Here is a 21,192-nt window from a genome sequence, read left to right on the forward strand (position 1 = left end):
TAGGCTCAATCGGTCGTCGGAGTCGGGAGAAAATAACAGGAAAACCCACCTTTGTTTCCGCACGTTTCGCCGTGTCATGACATGATGGTGTTTAAAATAAATTTGTAATTCTTGATAATTGTTTTAATGTTTTCTCAAAAAGTAAAGCATTTCATGGAATAATATTTCAAGAGAAGTCTTTCACCATTACCTTCTGTGAACCCTAAAAGTTATTTGTAAATCTGTGAAGTTAACCCAACGGTTCTATTCAGAACCACCCCAACTCATTTAGAGATTGTTATTACATGGTTTTACTGCAAACTGTTCTACATGTATATACATGTATATACATGTATATATAAATCTGTGCATTTTTTATTTTTTTTTTCTGTTCCGAAAGCGTATAATGGCTTTAAAGGGCACACCTCTAGAATGTGAGCCCACGAGAGGGTAAAACCTTTTTTTATTTGGCATAGGGTACATTTTATTTGAAAATCTGAACGTCAATTGGAAATCTTTGAAGGGGCACAGAGGCCAAGAAATGGGGCAACAAAGGGGCCTCGTGGGCTTCCAGGGCCTAGAGAATGTTTTGGGCCCAATTTCATTGAGCTGCTGAGCCCAACAATTTGCTTAGCATGAAATTTCTTCCTTGATAAAAACAGGATTACAAACCAAATTTCTTTTTGTTGCATATTACTTATTGGTATTCAGCTGTTGTTTGCTTATCCCGGAAATCCAGTGGAAATTTGGTTGGTAATCCTGTTTTTATCAAGAAAGAAATTTTATGCTTAGCAAATTTTTGTGCTTAGCAGCTCTATGAAATTGGGCCCTGATCACAAGCTCAGAATTTGGCAGTAAGCGGAGCCATATGGAAGTGGGCACAAGGGCCAATTTAAAAAAAACATGTACATAAGCAGCCGTTTTGTGCTTACGGAGTGTCCCTTAGCAGATTTTCTATTTGATAAACTGTTGACTGTACTTAGCCGTTAGCAAGGGGGTAAGTGCTGGTTGATCAGTGGTAAGCACACAAGTGGCGTAAAACAATGCAAATCCAAAGTGAAAGGCATGTGCGCCTAGAAACTTTCTCTTACTTGAGAAATCATGGTGAAATATGTTTATGAACTACCGTAATTTTCGGATTATAAACCGCGCGGCGTATAAACCGCACTTCCTCGAAATATACAAAAAAATATTTAGGTGTCGGCGTATATGCCGCGCGGCGTATATGCCGCGTGGCGTATAAACCGCGACCAAAATAAAAAAAAAACATGAAAAAACTAACCTCAAAACACGGAAGTGAAGTACGCAAACCTGCCGCGTTACGGGTAATTTTTTTAACTCACACTATCAGTCCTGAGTTATACTTTTTTTCCATCAACAACCCTTTTCAAGAATTTGCGATTTGATGATCGGTTGTGTTGACCATGTTTTGTGAACTTCTTTGGCAACAAACTCTCTTTGAATCAAAGATCGGTCGACAACGCACACCGAGAAATAGTTGAACTTTGCCCTGCATCGCATCGCCCTCTGTTGACAAAAGTTGTCCACGTTTGATTAGACTGGGCCCCGAGCCTCGAAGCGTGGGTCAGACGTTCAAGCTATTTGTTGTACAATGGGCAGCCGCTCTACTCGATCCGTCCGAAGTCTAGCCAAGATTTTATGAATGGAACTATCACCGGCCAATCAACAACGGCCAATCATCAAACGGCCAATCACCGCATGCGTACACACAAAGGGGCCGTGCTTGTTTGCGGTCCTCTTTGTGGCAATGTGCAGTGACAGGCGGGCGGCACATCAGTCAGTCTTGTATAGTTGCCGCAATGTGGGAGTTGCGTCTTAGAGTAGAAATGTATTGAAGTTTACACTATTGATCGTAATTGAAATGATCTATTATAGGATAGCATTCTTTTTGTAAGCTGGCAGCACCCCCTTTGTGTGACCACACTATTGTTTGTGTTGGGTAATTATTGGTGAAAGTTACAACTGAAAATACGTTTATTATTGTGATACTGAAAACAACAAAATTCCTTTATAAAATATAAAAGAAATAATAATAGTGACGGCTGAAGTTGTTCCCTCACTTTTATTGTATAGCGGTAGTAATGACACAAAAGGCGCTACCTTATTGTTTGCGTAATCATAAGGACAGGGGATTCACTTTTATTAAACATCGGAGTAGACGGGAAATAAGGTTGAAATGGGTCTTTCAATGAGGGAATTAAAGAAAAGTGGTTGTTTCTCCCTCCCTTTTATTGTAGTCCCACAACGAGGATCCACAACAGATTGCAACGACGGACGGGCGGACGGACGTAGCATGTGTGTAGCATTGTATCCTGCAGCGTGCACATTACGCACACATGTACACATGCGAGTTCGTAAAGCTAGCAATCTGTTAATTGCGCTGCTCAATCTCGAAATTGCACAACAGATGTTGGGGGCACCGTATTGAGCGATGTTCGCCGACGGGTTGCGCTACGCCCTCGCATTTGCGCCGCCTGGAAATAAATTCCCAATGTTACTGGACTCAACAATCAGGGCGGTTTGAAAACGTTTTGTTTGACCCCCCGTCGCGGCATAGTTCTATGCGTACGTCCATTCACCATTCTGCTGTTGCGGTGTGCGTGGTTGAGCTGAAGAAACCGCTGGCTGACACGAGTGTAGCCTGGATGTCTGACGTCAGTATATAAAGATCGTGGGAAAAATAGACAGGGGACGAGTCTATTTCGCTGAGATACGAGTATAGCTTGAATGCCTGACGTCAGCATGTAAAGATCGCTAGGATAAATAGACGGGCACCAGTCTAGTCTAGCCCGAGTTGCGCTGAGAGGGGGAGCTGAGGGCGGTTGATAAACGTTTTACAAAGGAAACACGGAATACAATTGTGGGATTTTCAACAGGATTTTGTCATCACACAGGCAGGTTTTTGTTCTCGTTGAAGAAAAAAAACATTACTATTAGAATATTTTACGAACGATCTTTCTTTTAAAAAATGCCGTTTTTTCTCTTAAATATTTATATGTCGGCTTACAAGCCGCCCGGAGAATAAACCGCAGGAGTTCAAAAAAATGTCAAAATCAACATATAAACCGCGGTTTATAATCCGAAAATTACGGTATGCACATTTATCAGCTACAGTAAGCAAAACAACCTGCTCTACGGGTAAACAGCTTTATTGAATTGGGCCCATATCTGTACTGCTTTTTACTTACAATGTAACTGTTTCACACAGCCATGGCAGCTGAAGGTTTCTGCTCTTACATTGTACACACTTTATGCAGAACTTTGTTTTCTATGGAATAGTTTTGCATAGGAATACAAATAAACCAAAATCCAGGTATGCACATGTACATTAAAATCCTACACCTGTTGTTAACGATCTTTCCAATTGATTGGCTGTGTACACTGTACATGTAGTTCAATTAAGGTACATTGTATCCATGCGTAATTATTCTTAATAAGGTAATTGTACTCCAAAGATCAGGCATTTAGGTCTTTTAATGTCCCATTGTGTTGAGAACAAATATGCAATTTAGTTTATCTATTTCATTTCTATTGAAATCGGTGAAGAATTACGTTTTGAGTTAAATTTCCTCGTACAAAATACTAATCCCGCTTTCCAGGCCTAATTTGTTTCACGATTTCGAGTTAATACGGAGATCGATGGTTCAAAACCCGCTCTATCATTGTTAAACCACAAATCATTTAAAAATTAAACCTACATTTTTCTTGCTGTTTATTATCCAAGTTAAACATAAGTCATGTAAAGTGCAGTTAAAATTGGTCTTGATTTTTGGGGTTGAACAAAGAATTGACTAGAGTGGGATTCGAACCAACTACCTCCGGATTAAACGACCTCCGGATTAACATGCCGGAGGTCGTTGGTTCGAATCCCACTCTAGTCAATTCTTTGTTCAACCCCAAAAATCATTTACAAATTTACCCAGTCAGTTTCCCTTGTGGTTTATATTAAAATTGGTCTTAAATTACCGGTCAAAAATTGGTCTTATTACCAACTGTCCACATGCTTTAAATTGATTGCATATTCATCAAAATCTGATTTGAGATGTTCCCTTTTTCACGAGGAGTAAGATCTCTAGAAAGCCAATAGGTCTATTCATTCATTCACTAAGGGCTCATTATTGCATTCCATTGCAATGAATTTCAACTGATTGTTATTATTAGTATTATTATGATTGATTGAATTTGTCAACCGAGCTTTTCTTAAAAACTCACATTGCTTAAAGGCGCAGAACACCTAAGGAAAAGTTTGTATTTTTTAAATAACTTTTGTTTATTTAACTGATATCCATGAGTTGCAAAATACCATAATATATTTTTACATTTATTTATTAAAAACAAAAAATGTTAATGGCCGTCACATTTTTATTTTACTCTATTGCAGAGTCTTTTCATGGAGGCCAAAATTTAAAAGAGTCTTTGACGGAGGCCAAATGACAATTAGTTTTATATTTGTACACATCCATAAGGACCAAAAACAGGATTTTAGAAGAAATGTTATGTTTCAGATGTCGGAGAAAAAAAAAATTGTTTAAGTTCATCTTTTGCTTACGTATTTTCTTAAATAATTGTTGGTTTCTTTATAATTGTCCTTTCTGAATTTAAATTTTAATAAAGACCTCTACGCAGACTTTCCCCGTTAATTTCAATCCTGTTTTTTTGGTATTTAAAAAATTGGCCCCCTGTCCGCGAATACATTATTTTAATTGTGGATAGACCATTTTAAATCAAATAAAATGATTTCAAATTGCTAATTCTAACCGGGTTCCAGTGTGTGTCAACACCAGATGGTATTCAAACCAGGGTCTAATAAGATGAAAGGCAAGAAAAGAAACCACTCACCCTCAGAGCTAACCTAATCTCAAAAATCACAGTCTCTAGTTTTTGAAAATAAAGTTGAAGCGCATTTAAAGCCATTATACACTTTCAGTACAGAAAAAAAGAAAAAAGTTCACAGATTTACAAATAATTTACAGGGTTTACAGAAGGTAATGGTGAAAGACTTCTCTTGAAATATTGTTCCATGAAATGCTTTACTTTTTGAGAAAACATTAAAACAATATAAATTCTTGTTAGCGAGAATTACGGATTTATTTGAAACACATGTCATGGCACGGTGAAACGCGCGGAAACAAGAGTGGGTTTTCCCGTTATTTTCTCCCGACTCCGATGACCGATTGAGCCTAAATTTTCACAGGTTTGTTATTTTATGTATAAGTTGTGATACACAAAGTGTGGGACTTGGACAATACTGTTTACCGAAAGTGTATAATGGCTTTAAAACAGGCAATACTCGGACAACTGTAAATTACATGTATAGGGCCTACTGTATTGTAAATATTACTGCACTATCCCAAACATTGCTTGGAAGTGCAATTTCATAATCTTTTTGACGCTAGCGACCCCACCCTTGTCCATTCCTGATGTAGGCCCTACATTTTGCGTATCACCCATCTTTCTCTGTTTAAAATAACGTCTGGTGAAACTGTCAGCTGCATTGACTCACAGGGGCACTGTTTACTTTCATAATTACACATTACTCATTTGGTTCCTTCTCTATTGCGCTTCAAGTCTTCATTTTTAATAATTAAAATGACCTTTTTTCAGGCGTGTTCCTTGTATGTTAAGGCTGCTTGTATTAATTTGCAAATTACTAGAGTTTGGAACCAGTTTATGAATATTAAATGAGTTCCTTTCATTACAGGATTAATTATTAATGGCAGTATGGGATTAATTTATTTTGCAATATTGAGGAGAGGAATTTCAGGCAACTGAACGGAACATTGTACACGTCTGATGTAGATGGGTTTTTGTCATTGAACATGTTGAATGCTAATTTGGGGGCCAAATTGTCAATATAAGTCACCTATGAAAGTTTCGACTGAATTTGTCAGCCTTTCGCCAGTGTATATTGTAGGTGTCAGCTTTTTGAGAAAGCAGCAACATAAATAACAAAAAGGCAAATTGTGTTTATGTAATTTCAAACTCCGTCGCAGTTAGTGAGGTGAGACACGTACCGACTGTTCTCCGGCTGCAGCATTCACAAATGGACACCACTTTCCCCATGTATGAGTTTTTACAATTATAATTTAGTTGAGTATTACCAACATAGGTAAAGCTTGAAAACTATTTGCAAGAATTTCCACCCCTTAAAGACACTGTGGACACTATTGGTAATTGTCAGACCAGTCCTCTCACTTGGTGTATCTCAACATATGCATATAAAATAACAAACCTGGGTAAATTTAAGCTCAATCGGTCATCAAAATTGCGTGATAATAATGAAAGAAAAAACACCCTTGTCACACGAAGTTGTGTGCTTTCAGATGATTGATTTCGAGACCTCAAATTCTAAACCTGAGGATCTCGAAATCAAGTTCGTGGAAACTTACTTCTTTCTTGAAAACTACAACACTTCAGAAGGAGCCGTTTCTGACAATGTTTTAAACTATCAACCTCTCCCCGTTACTCGTGGACAAGTAAGGTTTTATGCTATTAAACATTTTGAGTAATTACCAATAGCGTCCACTGGCTTTAAGTCTGTGATTCTCTGTAGCAGGCCTACGTGTATATCAATGCAGACCGATTGCCCAGAACTGACTCTGATTTAAAACATGCACCATAAATGTCAAGATCATTCTTGCAGCAGTAATGAATGCATCAGGCGCTGTCTAGCAATGCTGAAGGAACATTCGTTACCTTGAGTATGTGTACATTGCACATTGCAGGGGATGATTCATTCTGCTGACTATAGTGCCATGGAAGTTATCTTTTAAAAACTGCAGTGTACACTTTGGTTTTACCTGTAGATTAATATTATTTCCCCCCCCCCATACAAATTAAACATCTGTTGCATGCAATAACTGTATCAATTCACTTTACATTGCCTAAAAAAAAGGACAATTAACTAAACTTGGTTTTGTGTCCTGGACACCATTAGTACCATAAACTGTACATGTAATAGAAAACAGTTTACTTGGACAAGTTTTGTCAAACTTTCTGGTGAGTTGAGTAAATGTTAGTCACTCTCTCCCCTTTTTTTATCAGAAATAAAAAAGGGTAATGCAATCTTTCACTACATATGCAAATTTCAGATTCCAAATAACCCACAGTTTTCCCTTTCCCCAAACCACCAAATGCATAGGTGTATCTGCAATGTACATGTCTGATATTTCATCGCGAAGGAAATAGAGGCAGTTGCCCCCATTGCCCCCAGGTCCATGCTCTGATGCCAGTTGAAACATTCCAATAGAAATTTACAATATCCTCATGAAGATTCCTCGGTCGTTGCCCTTCTAAAATGAAACACTAGACCTGTATGTTGCAAGCCCATTCAACATTCAACATCCACGCCCATTCAAAGTTTAAAGTTGCGCAGCCAACGAGGTTGTAATTTAGCTGGTACTAGGCAAATTGATATACATTCCTGTGTGATGTGCTGTATGGGAACAATGAAGCAATATTTCTGTTACTTATTCCCTACTGTTCATCTGCTTTCATGAACTGTGTCACTTTGGTTGTATAATACTAATAATAATATCGAAGTCTTATATAGCGCACGTATCTACCAAACAAGGCACTCAAGGCGCTGAGTATATATACAAACTTTCAGAAAGATAGGTAATTGCAGTGATGAATTCTGAGACCCAATTATTTAGCACCTTATAAGGGTTTACAAGGTGCTTAGGCGCATTAAGCAGCCACAACCAGGAACACCGGGGCGAACCCCTTCTCTTTTCGATAAGTGCACTGGGTTCTTTTACATGCGTTACACAACACATGGGACCAACGGCTTTACGTCCCATCCGAAGGACAAAGCAATGGTTAAGTGTCTTGCTCAAGGACACAGTGTCACAGCTGAGGATTCGAACCCACACTCTGCTGATCATAAACACCAGAGTTTGAATTCGGTGCTCTTAACCGCTCGGCCACGACACTTCCAATAATGTTGGAAGATAACAACAGGTCGCCTCCAAATCGGAGCAGGCAATTGACACTTAACGGTGGCAACGGAGGCGATTGCCTCCCGTGCCCCCTGGTCATTGCCTCCGTGCCCTTGAAATGCTCTATAGTACAAATTAAACATTTCCTTACAGAGTGTGCTTTATCAAGGAGAAAATGCCAGCCTGGTTCTCTTACCCTTTAGAATCAGATATTTGTTTTGTTTGTTAAATTATTTAAGTTGTTCACTGTTTTTGGTGTGGTACCTGCAAATAAATCGTTGCGGTACCTGCTGCTAAGGTTTTGAACTGCCTCTAGCCATCGGGCTTGTTCGGTTGTCTAGTGGTACATATCAGCTCTAGCAATGCAAAGGTCACGGGCTTGAATCCCCCCGTTCCATTTGCCCCCTTAGGTGCCCCTTAGGTGCCATTTTTGCCCCCTTAGGTGCACATTTAATTGTTTTAGTGCCACAGTTTTATTTTGGTGCATGAAGTGGATTGGTCCCTGACTGCGGTCCTTTGGATTGACTTTAAATCCCTCCCATTGAGAGTGAACTGTTTTCTAAATAATCCCCGTTTTAAAGTTTAATAGTCTTTATGCCATTTTAATTTTGATTGTACTATGTTTTACTCATATGTTTAATTAATTAATTTTAAAATTACTGTTCTCCTCCCTACAGTACTTCTCCCTCTCAGTTTTTCTGTGTAAGATTCAGGCAATTTTAAATAGTAATGTAATGTTTTACTCCAAATCTTTTAACTATGTAACTGTTCATGTAATTCTGCTGCTGGCAGCGAGTTGAATAGAATTTTGATAAACCATTGAATAAAAATAATAATAAATACAAATTTGCCCCTTCTGTTGCCGCCCATTCTGTTGACACCCCCTTCCCCCAATATTTTTGGACAGTATGTGAATCTTGAAAAAGGGAACAATTAAACTGTACCATCTTTTTCCCCAAATTAAGCTGCTCACTCAAGTGTTATGTTGTGCAGACTGAGTGACTCACCACGTGTCATTTTGGTGTATTACATGTACACCTGCTGTTGTAATACCCAAGGTGCTAATATTCAAATTAGCTCATTGATATTCACGTAAGTAGGGTCACTTTATGTTCATAACTTGGTATTCTGCGTGGAGTCTTATTATGCAAACATTGTTATAAACCGGGTGTTATCTGCAACATATTACTCATTCAGATGAATATGAGATGACTTTATTTGCATAATTTGTATTATGAATTTAGAAAATATGAAAAGTATGGCCAACCCTGTGTCATTTGCATAGTTACATATTCATAACATATTCTATAAATCACTTGTGACTTGCTTAGCAGAGTCTTCAATCAGTCAGTTATTGTTATTCAAAAGGTCACCCCATCGTACATATATCCATCGCCCTCTTTAAGAGTGGATCTGTCTAGAAATTATTCAAATTAGCTACATGTATGCCCAATGAATATTCAAACACAGCAATGAATATCTTCACGTAGAACGGCAGTATGGCCTGATCCTTATGGTCAAAGATGAGTCACAACCTCAGTGGGCCAGTGCATACAATTTTCGTTAATTTAGGTTTTTTATTGAATGGACGAATGGCCAGGGGGCTTGTTTAATTTCGCCAGCTCACATTGTGAGCATGTGTGTGGGTCCATTGGCTTAACAGGTTTCTTGCGGGTTACGTTTAATTACAGGCTTAATTTGTGGGTAAACTGTGTGTGCCATTGTGCTGTGTTGATTGGCTGTTTACGTTTTGTTTTCCTTTTTTTCGGTTTTGATTTCCACATTATTTTAAGGTGCAGTTTTTGTAACATTTTATGTGAAGAATTAAAAATTTAACGACTTAAATTCTGTGCTCCAGTACTCTGTGTGCAGTGCACGTTACATGTAAGTGTTTTTTCTACACTTCTTATAAATTATTGTTCTTTTGGCACAATGTGGTGTTCTTGTTTTGTTTATTTGTTGATGTTTACTTGTCTGGACAATTAATTTAGAAAGAGCTGGAATGATGAATTTCAATATCAAATTTTTAAAATTTTCATGGTTCATTGTTTCACAACCTGTCTTGTCTTTGCTGTTCAACATTTCATAATCTGCATTTGTCATTGTGTACCAAATTATAACTATGTACATTGTAGTCTCGATTTTAATATTTGTTTGTATGTTTTAAGTACACATGGACTCAAGCCAAACACTGGGCTGGACCATACATTTTTAAATATCCTACAGTACTGGCTTGATTCTTTCCCCATGCCAGTACCAGTTGTTACTTCGGTGCCCCAACAAATAAAATGTTCCTGAATAAATTCTTATTTTCCCTCTGTAGGTGCGCTTTACACTGAAGTATGGAAAAAACTGCCTTAAGCCGGGTTCATTCAATGGGCCGTATTCATAAAAATAGCAATGCTTTTTCTAGGCTTTTGCTTACATCTTCATACATACATCTGTATAGTGATAAAGATGTAAGCAAATTGCTATTATTTATGATGCAAATTCTTACATCTCAAATTCCCATCGCACAATTCGGAAAAGAGTAATGTACACGTAACATTCGCAGCGAAAACAGCTGTGCTGTCAAATTCAGTTTCACACAATTCGTAAGAAGTTAAACCAGGCTTTGCTCTTCTTCTTAAAAACACGTTTGTAACAGGCCTGTACTTGTTTATCAATTATTATGGACACAGGATCCAAAATATTGGTAATATAATCTACTTGTACAACAACTCAAAACCTTGCCCGGACCCACACACAAAACCTTGCCCGGACCCCACTGATAGCGACCCCCCCCCCCACCTCCCTCCCCCGCATCAAGTCCATTGTGAACAAAGTACCTAGGTGAGGGCCCCTAATGACATGAATGAATACAGGTCCTTTGAACACGCTGGAAAGAGGTCTACAGTGTTTGCACGATCCAGGTTTTTATAATCAACATAATAATATCTGCATGTAGATTGTCCTAGACTGCACTTTGTCATTTTGTATCCACTGATAAAAAAAAAGAGTAACAGGCCGCCTACATTTCTGTCACATGTAAATTATTTATGAGTTGAACATCGGTTTTGCGATCGGCCAAATTTATGTGGATATTTTGAAATTCCGCATTTTTGTTTTCGAACCTGGACCCTTGATGTTCCATCTGCTCGCGATGTAAACTTGGGTGTGACTTGGATAAATTTTCCCTTCCCAGGGTGCACCTTACCTATCCCAGAATCCTCTTTTAAACTTTCCTTATTGTCTGCCCGATTTCACAAGGAGGCACTGTGTGATAGCCTGGAAATGAAGAAGATGGTGGTAAGTGGCGACTACTGACGATGCGAGTGTGTCAATTTAAAAACGTGTGCCACCTGCTGCATAAAGCTTTTTTCAGTAAATAGTATCAAAAGAAATAAAATCCTGCTTTGATGTGTTCATGTAAAATATTGTTTGAAGAGCTGAGAGTTTTGTAGCCACTTGCAGATTTATGTTTCAATAACTGTGCCTTGTTTGTTACTATTTTGAGGACGTAATGCTGGGTAATTTGTAACAGGCGATAAAGGTGTTGCTGTCACCCGAAGGCTACTCTGATTGGGTATTGTTGATACTTGTTTTGGGGTTGCATGGGTTAGGGATGGGTAAACCGGGTTCCATTCAGAGTAAGAGTACCCAGTTGGGTAGCTTGGGTGACAGCAACACTGTGGGCGTAACTAGTGTACCCTGATGGAAGCTGGAGGTTCTTTTTTTGTATTTCTTGCAGAAATTCAAAGCTTGATTTTTGCTCCTTGATTTATGATATAATTTCCTTCTAACTACACATGTATTTATTGTGTTTTGTATTTTTCTATAAAAAAAAATAATAAAAAATGCTGCACTGTAAAGTCTTTGCATTCACTACAAGCACCAGCAATTAAAAAGGCATTTTTTTTTTAAATGGCAGGTTTTGTTGTCCCGAGTACATAACTTTGTATTTTTCTTGCAGTTAATTTCCCGCACACAACCCCTTTAAAAGAGGAAACAAAAATATGAGTTTACATTTGAATTAAGGTACAACATTGGTGTCGCTCTAATGTTATGCAAAAAATGAATATATAGGAAAGAAGAAGAAATGCTTAGTTTGAGACGTGGCAAAAAAAAAACCAACAGGGGAAAAACACAGTCAATTAGGTATGGACTGAAAACCCAAACCACATGCAAGGGGCTCCGGTCTGAGGTGGGATTCAAACCGGGGTCCACAGCAGTGAAAGGCAGGGACAGAACCCACTGAGCCACTGTAGACACACAATATCTGCATAAAGCATTTCATCCCACTGACACTAAGGATTCAAAATGAATCCATATAGTTGACAGACCGAGATAAATGATTTACCGGGCAGACAATCATACATTTTTATTGTTCAATAAAACGTGAAGCATGAGATGACACTTTTCAAAACCAATGTTGTTCCTTGATCGCGTTAATCGATCTGCTGTATGATTTTTCATGTCTTAGCCTTGATGTTTCTTCATATATTGTTTTGTCTTCAATTGCTGTTTCTTCACTATTTTCATCATGTCTAGCAAGTCGTTATTAATATGTACTTTGAGTATCCAGCCCTGGAGATGCATAGTTGGACATGTTAGAAAGACCACTGAGAGAGTATCGCTACCAATATACAATACATGGGTGGCTAAGGTGCATAAAGCACTCACCTCTCATCTTTTGCCCTGGTTCAATTCCTTGCTAGGGCCATATGTGAGTAGAGCTGTGCATTTGAGTTCTCTGTGTGCTACAACTTTTGTTTCGCCGGGCTCTGCAGAGAAAGTAGTACACTCGATCTCTGACTTAGTGACTGTGCTCCATGGTCAAACCATAAGTAACCTCCATGGTCAAATATGTACATTATTTTATGGGTCGATGTGCCAAACCAAAAGGGGGCTTTACATTTAGGGCGGCAAGAACGGGGCTTAATTTCTTGACTCTGCTTACCCCCGAATTCTGCGCCGACGATCACTAATCTGCTTACGTGGAAGAGAACAATTTCTACGCTAGTGTAGCTGTGTAACATACGGTAGGCTGAGCAGTGAAATTGGGTCCGGACTTGTGTGATTGGGGACGCTATAGGTTTTACAAACTCTATGCACAGTGTTACATATTAATATTGTAATAAGCAAACTGGCTGTCTGGGCAAATCTTAGCGGCGAAGATGAGCGCCTAAAGAGTCCTGTCTCAAACCTCGGCTTGGGCTCAGGGTCAATGCTTGCGGTGTTAATTTTGGTGCAATATGTGCTGTTTAAAAATGCTGGTTAAAGGCCACTAGCTGCGTACGTTGGGCGTAGAGCCTTGGCTTGAGGCGAAGCCCAAGCTGGGGTTGAAAAAGGCTCCAGTTTTGATGGCTGGAGTCCCATGTACTGGTTTGCCTTTGTATTCCTTTTTTAGTGACTTGTCAGTAGGTCATGGCCGAGTGGTTAAGAGCATCGAATTCAAGTTCTGGTGCGTTTTCACCGGAGTGTGGGTTCGAATCCCGGTCGTGACACTTGTGTCCTTGAGCAAGATACTTTACTATAATTACTTCTCTTCACACAGGGGTATAAATGGGTACCTGCGAGGGTAGAGGTTGATATTGTGAATGAAAAAGCCTTTGGAGCGATATAAACTGTTGCCCAGGTTGTATACTCCCAAGGGAGCTGAGAAACATTAAAAAAGGGATGTTATTGGCCCTATGACCAGGGCACTAATGTAAAGCGCTTAGAGAATTAAGTGTTAGTTATTAGGCGCTATATAAATCGAAAGTTATTATTATTATTATTTCACATGTCCTTAGCTGTTTCACTGGTCCGTACAAAACAGGGATGCTTTTCAACACTGGCAGCTGGACTGTTATTTCCAGTGACCACTTGGCTCATTCTTTTGGTCAATGTTACTACTTCGCTGTGATTTTTTCCCAAAGTAGGGAAAGAGGTGTTTGTTGGCCATGGGAGCCCACTCATCATGAGGACTTAAATCATTGGTTTTGGAAGAGAGAATGCAATTCCCACTTTCTAGTTGTCACTGAATGCTATACAATACTGGAGCCAAAGTTAATTTGGGAAAACAAAAAGTTGATGTTCCCTCAACAATTTTGAGTTATTAAAATATCACACTTCTTTACGTTTACTTAAAGGCAGTGGACACTATTGGTATTTACTCAAAATAATTATTGCCATAAAACCTTTCTTGAGTACGAGTAATGGGGAGAGGTTGATAGTATAAAACATTGTGAGAAATAGCTCCCTGTGAAGTTACGTAGTTTTTTGAGAAATCAGTAATTTTTTCAAGAATTTGATTTCGAGACCTCAAGTTTAGAACTTGAGGTCTCGAAATCAAGGATCAGAAAGCACACAAATTCGTGTGGCGAAGGGTGTTTTTTCTTTCATTATTATTTCGCAACTTCGACGACCGATTGAGCTAAAATTTTCATAGGTTTGTTATTTTATGCATATGTTGAGATACACCAACTGTGAAGACTAGTCTTTGACAATTACCAATAGTGTCCACTGTCTTTAAAGCCATTGGACACTTTTGGTAAACAGTATTGTCCAAGGCCCACACTTTGTGAATCACAACTTGTATATAAAATAACAAACCTGTGAAAATTTAGGCTCAATTGGTCATCGGAGTCGGGAGAAAATAACGGGAAAATCCACCCTTGTTTTTGCACGTTTCGCCGTGTCATAACATTTGTTTTAAATAAATCCGTAATTCTCGCTATCGAGAATTGATATTGTTATAAAGTTTTCTCAAAAAGTATAGCATGTCATGGAACAATATTTCAAGAGAAGTCTTTCACCAACTACCTTCTGTGAACCTTGGTGTCCAATGGCTTTAATGCCTAATTTTAAATTAACAGTAGTTGCTAATTCTCTTTATAATTGGTGATCTCCCAGACAGAACTTACATGTAATATTTTCCCTTCATGCATGTCATGGTTTAAAATCATGAACTTTTACCTTCTCTTGAAAAAAACTTCCCAACAGTAGGCCCCTATACACAGAAAAAAAAAACATGCAACCTTTTAAGGCTTGTTTTTCCAAAGTCTCGGGGTGTTTTCATTCTACCCAGGGAAAATATTATCTTTTGTCAAAGTTATGTTTGTGCTTCGCGCCAGTCAAAGAATTTCTGAAATGCACATTAACACCTTGCCATCAATGGGAAAATAAACTCACAACTCCTCAATGGGATACATTTCTGTTGATTTGTTTTTTCTCAAAGTGGAAATGTCAAAAAAATATGCAGTATTTATTGATTGTGGGTTTATTTTTGGCTGGAATGTTTAGTCTTGTTTGAAGACATTTCTGTTGTTTATAATCCATTGATCCAATGGTTTGAACCATCACCAATAGAGGGCACTACCTCAAGACAAATCGCTATCAATCGCTAATTATGCTTTGCTCAAACTCAACGATTCAAACCAAAGTACATAATTAATGTATGTTGTTTGCAATCGTTTGATCTGCTCAACCAGTCGAACACCTTTTTCTTTATGGGTGCGTTCGTTTAGCTTTCCTGGGTCGACCCCGGTGTGTGGCGTGTTTTTTTTTCCAGGACGAATGTGGGTAATTATCTGCGCACGTTCGTCCTGGAAAAAGAAAACGCCACACACCGGGGTCGGCCCGGGGAAGCTAATCGAACGCACCCTTAAATTCACAACTCTTTTGAGAATCGGTTTTCAGAGAAGGTAAGTAAGTGTCCAAGATATTCTACAGAATCGACCCATCACGTAATGTGACCGATGGACCGCGCAGATTGAACAAACATGCCCTTTTGTCTTAAAAGCAAAATGCAAAGTTTTTGAACCCGGAAGACACAATGTGTCTAGGTTTTTTAAAGTTTGTTTAAAGACAATGGACACTATTGGTAGTTACTCATCATATAATCAATTAGACTTGATTGGTTTTTGTTTTAAGACACAATCAAAATAAAAATGGGTAATTTTTTAGCATGTCCTCTGCTCGTAGCATGAGTTACTGATATTCAGAGCTGTCCCATGCATACAACAGTTAATTTTTTTCTCGTCAAATTACTATGCGGATCTAGCCTTGGATGTTGGCTTTCAAAATACGAAACATTAAGATTCAAATCAAATATGTTTAATAACTGGGGCCTGAAGTATGTAAAAGGACGCCATAAAGTGTAGCACGAGTTACCGTGGAATTGCCCATAAACGCATCTTCTACGTGAGGCCCACCCCATTCAACCATGATTAAACATCAGCTGGGTACATGCTTTGTGTACGTATCAGAGCGGAAAATATTGGCTGGTAATTTCACACACCTTTTTAATAAGAATATTTTGTATTTGCCTTGGTCGCTAATCTTGTCTGCTCTCCATACTCAAGCATTAATGCTTCAATGATCTGGTGTCGAGCCAAGTGTCAATGATTAACATTCTGGTAGCTATATGCTTCCATGATAATTTAAAGGCACTGGACACTATTGGAAGTACTCAAAATAATTATTAGTCTACTAACTTACTTGGTAACGAGCAACGGAGAGCTGTTGATAGTATAATGATAGTATAAAACATTGTGAGAAACCGCTTTGTCCGAAATAATGTACCATGTAGTTTTTGTAAAAATTTAAAAGACTTCAGGCCTGAAGCCTTCTTAAAGGCATAAATTGTTCTTTTGCAACTTTGATAATTACATCAAGTCAAAATGTTCACATCTATTTGTTGTTTAATGCCTTGCAATTTTTTCTCTTTTCCTCACTTCTTTATGTTTTATTTTAGTTTTTAAATTTTGTTATTAATCTTTAAAATGTTTTTGTTAATATTTTTTTATTTTTGGGGAAGTTAAAGGGAAATGTTCAGATTTATGACAAACCCATGTTTTTTTACAAGATGGTCTATGGAGCAACTGATTATTAATTGTTGTTTTCTATTAATTACGTTGTATGAAATGGTTTATTCACTTAGTGGCCACTAGTCAAAATAATTAAAATAGGCCTATTTAAATAAAATTACAAATGAGGTTGAGCACAAATCAAGAAATGAAAAAGAAACACATAAAAATAGTGAACACATTGATTAAAATAACAAATGTCTGATTACATTATATCGTCACTAAATTTTTGATACATAAACCATTCCACATTACTGATGATATTGATAAGGTAATCCTCTTTTATAACCCCCCCCTATGCATGAAGTGGAACAATCCTTCCCACCTTGTTAATTGGAAGGGTGCACCTTACTAGCAGCGCATAAGAGGTGCTCGCTCATCCATGTTCAGGGGCCACCATTGACATCAGTGTGCCTGTATTATCATACCATTATCATGCAAAGTGGGTGGTTCAACTGTATGCCAGGGCGCCAAATACTAGCTGTGTTGGCTGTACACACAGGCTATGGGGGTGGACTTGCTGCTCATTCACAAGGCCTTGCATACAACGCTGCAGAGTGAACGGCCCTAATCCAATGCCTTGCTGTGGACATTGCGTCTGTATTTTCACATGTTGTTTACACCTTCTGTCTTTTGAGGAAAACAACACAACAAGGAGGGTTGCAAGTGTATAATGGTCAAAGGTCATTGAAGTGTTGGGATCATCTAGTGGGGTAGCATCCTCCAAAAATAGTACCTGGTATAGCACCACCGCTCATCTGTATTGAATGTGTGTTGGTCTGCTGATGATTGTGAGAGCCGTTTGACATAATACCAAGCAACGTGGTAGCAGATAGAAGGACACACTAGTTGGATTTCATGCAATGCAATGGTTTAGTCTACCCAGTGCTCTTTCATAGGTCATCAGTACTACTCTCATTTCTTGCCCATCTCAGTTAGCTACATCTTGCCACCGAGCTCCGTTACATTCCATCGGAGACGATTTCTCTCAGGAACATAATTTAACATAATTTGTGTGTAAGGAAGGACCTGGATTTTGAATTTGTTTATATACATAAATGCTAAGGTAGCAGAACCGCTGATTTTACAAGATGACAACTCCATCAAAATTTAGAAATGTACCAAAGGTAAGTTTAAAAAAAAACAAGTCCTCCAAATTTGCTATTCCGACTGCCTACATTTTCAGCTTAAATGAATGTTATTGGATACAGTTTAGAATGGTGGCAATAATTATGAGTGAAAACGTGGTGGTTGGATTAAGCATAGCCTTTATAATACCAGATTTGTATTTTACAATTTGTAAATTGTAGGGTTAAACATAGCCCAGGTTGGACAGCTAGTTGCGATAGCGTAACCCTCCTCCCGACTCCGGCTCCGCCGTCGGCAGGAGGGTTTTGTTATCGCAACTATACCGCAGCCTGAGACGTCTTACCAGGGCTAGGTTTTAACACAAATTATATCTGTATCCTTGATGCACAATTAAACATCTAATTGGTTTATGTGTAAACATTTTTATGAGATGTTTGGTGTCCCTGGTAAAAACTATTGACACATTTTGGTTGAAATCATACTGTGTGAATTATCTGCATCCCTGATTGGATTTTATTTGTGTACACGTATTTCATACATAGTTTTAGAGTAGGAGATAATTCTAAGTGAGGTGCGTAAAAAACCTTTGCGCGGCAGTGTATAGCCCAGGTTGGACTCCTCCGTTCCATGCAACACGACAGAGTCCACGATATAAAGGTCCCGTACCATTGCGAAAACAATTACAATATTTCACAAAAAATATTTCTACTTAACTCAGGAAGCTGAACTTATACTCGGATGTTCCTTGTACCTTTATATGTAGTCGGAAATCCAATCCCGCATTTTTTTAAATTTTTGAATTTTCTCCTTTGGTGTTAAAATTGTAGTCAAATTTATACTTATACCCAGACTACCAGGGCTAGGCAGTGTAGATTGTACACTGCATGTGGATGTTTTAAGTGGTGTACAATTGTACATTTAGGCCTCATTGACTCATAAATTACATAACATTGAAGCCACATACATACAGTAGGACTATAACGATATATTGAGCAAAAATGATGTCATGAAAGTGCGGTGTGCTACTTAAGTATTGTGTATTTAAGAGGATTTATAAACGTGATTAGGTTTAGCTTACGTGCATACATGGAGTGGCTTATCCTTGCTCTTTATAGATTAATAACCACTTGCACCGACATCACGTGCTGCCTCTGTTTGACCAGGGTCCACCATTTTGGAAGTGAAATTGCTTGTTAAAAGAGAGAGAATGGTAAGAGTGTATTGCACATTTATCTCGTTATAAAATACAGTAACAACAATTTTATATATAGCGCATAACAGAACAGTGAGTTTTGAGCATATTGACAGATGTACCTATCTATATGATGTACACTGTCCTGACATCAGGTGAAATGGGAAATATTTTTATTTCATTGATTTTACTGTCTGACAGTGCAGGAAAATTGTTATGGAGGTACCGGTACTATAAGTTATCACGCAAGCGCGAGGGGAATACGAAAAAATATAGCGCTTCTGCGTCCCATATCCAACAAGGACGAAGACCGAGTTGGATATGGGACGCGGACGCGCTATATTGCAATAGAACCAGCTGTGATGGCACTTTACTTTAGTACCACTTGGCTGACATAGGTGCTGTGCTTGCATGTTGTTTTAGTTATTTGACCTCAGTGGTTGGAAATGTGCATCACACTGTGGAGGCACCAAGGATTATCCCATGAAACTCCTGAGTATGCAGGTGGGGTGGTGTTATGGTGGAGCAGAAAAGATCATTAAAGCCATTGGACACTTTCGGTAAACAGTTTTTTCCAAAGGCCCACACTTTTTGTATCACAATTTATATATAAAATAACAAACCTGTAAAAATTTAGGCTCAATCTGTCATCGGAGTCGGGAGAAAATAACGAGAAAACCCACCCTTGTTTCCGCACGTTTCGCCGTGTCATGACATGGTTTTACACTAATTCTGTAATTCTCGCTGTCGAGAATTGAATTTTTTTAATGTTTTCTCAAAAAGTAAAGCATTTCATGGAATAATATTTCAAGAGAAGTCTTTCACCATTACCTTCTGTAAGCCCTGTAAGTTATTTGTAAATCTGTGAACTTTTATTTTGTTTTCTGTTCCAAAAGTGTAATGGCTTTAAATTCGATTCCGGTGGTGAAGTTATTTGGGATGTTGGTTCAAGTCTTGGTCATTACACATACATGCTAAAGCCACATCAAGTATGGGTTCGGATATGCGAGGGTAGAGGTTGATGTGTTTGCAAATGGTTTTTTTTTATTTATTTTTATATATACCCGTATGTTGACTCCCATAAATGGCCAACCGTGTTATTCGACGAGGTAATGAGAAAACCACACAATTTTGAGTTATACCATGTACATTGTATATGTACAAGTGTGGATCATTACATGTACATGTATATTGTACTTTTAAAATATCTGTCTAATCATGCATTTTGTAACAAACGGTTACAAACGCTTATCAAAGACCAACTGGACCGATCCAAGGCAACGTGTCCCTTTAATAAATTCTAATATTGTCCAAATATCTGTTTTGCAACACTGCTTGACGAAAATTAAACAAATTCCCACTGATATGATGGCCTGGTTACTGACAGTGCTGGTCCTCACTAGATTCAATAACCAGTCGAGTCCTCAAGACCAGATGGTGGAATGAATGGCCTAGTGGTTTTCTCCTCATCTGTTGTTGGTCTTTGATTTGTTATATTACATATTCACAATAAACCTGTTTTTACTATTCAGAACAGGAGCAGCTGTAAAACTCATTTCCTTAATATATTCATTTACCCAATACATGATCACATGGAGTGTGTTTTTATGGGGTGGCATCTGTGCAAAGCTACAATTACGCATATTGAATGGCTGTCGAATAAACTTTAGGAAGTGATCAAATTTTATATTGGGTATTACATAGTTGTATGAGTGAGATTAAAGCGGTTGTATGTGATTACCCCTGCTAAAGTGTTGCTAAAAGCTCAGTTTGCTGTAAAAAAAAAACCTTTTCATCTACATGTAAAGCGTATACCTACATACATCATGTTATGTACTGTACTTGTCCAAGCTTTTAGTTAACACGAACTATTCAATGTTACGCAGGAGGCCAGCTCGGTTAGTTTACCCACGGTCTCGGTAAGTTTAGCCGAGTCAAATAAATCCAAGTGCGGACGGTGGGAAAGTTAACCCGCCGGAATGTTACCCAGCGTCATGGTTAAGTTACCCAAAATATTAATCCAGTGCAAACATGGCTTAGGATAGCTGCTTTTCCCAGTGCCTGTCTCTAGAGATTGACCCACATTGTTCACTTTGTGGTCAATAATAATAATAATAATAATAATAATAATAATAATAAT

At 38.3% G+C, this 21,192-nt stretch overlaps 1 protein-coding gene across 4 annotated transcripts in view; it reads left to right on the forward strand.

Moving 5' to 3' along the window:
* Positions 1-21,192, forward strand: part of LOC139942562 (dihydropyrimidinase-like) — an 86,026-nt gene that overhangs the window by 24,897 nt on the left and 39,937 nt on the right. The window contains exon 1 of one of the 4 annotated variants that reach the window (XM_071939406.1): positions 17,289-17,898. The exons of the other annotated variants lie outside the window; for them this stretch is intronic. Coding sequence (XP_071795507.1) covers positions 17,863-17,898 — 36 coding nt within the window. The 5' untranslated portion in view covers positions 17,289-17,862. Of the gene's footprint in view, positions 1-17,288; positions 17,899-21,192 lie in introns of those variants that run through there. 4 annotated transcript variants of the gene reach the window in all.

Source organism: Asterias amurensis, chromosome 10 (genome assembly GCF_032118995.1).
Source record: "Asterias amurensis chromosome 10, ASM3211899v1".
In the NCBI taxonomy this organism is placed as follows: Eukaryota; Metazoa; Echinodermata; class Asteroidea; order Forcipulatida; family Asteriidae; genus Asterias; species Asterias amurensis.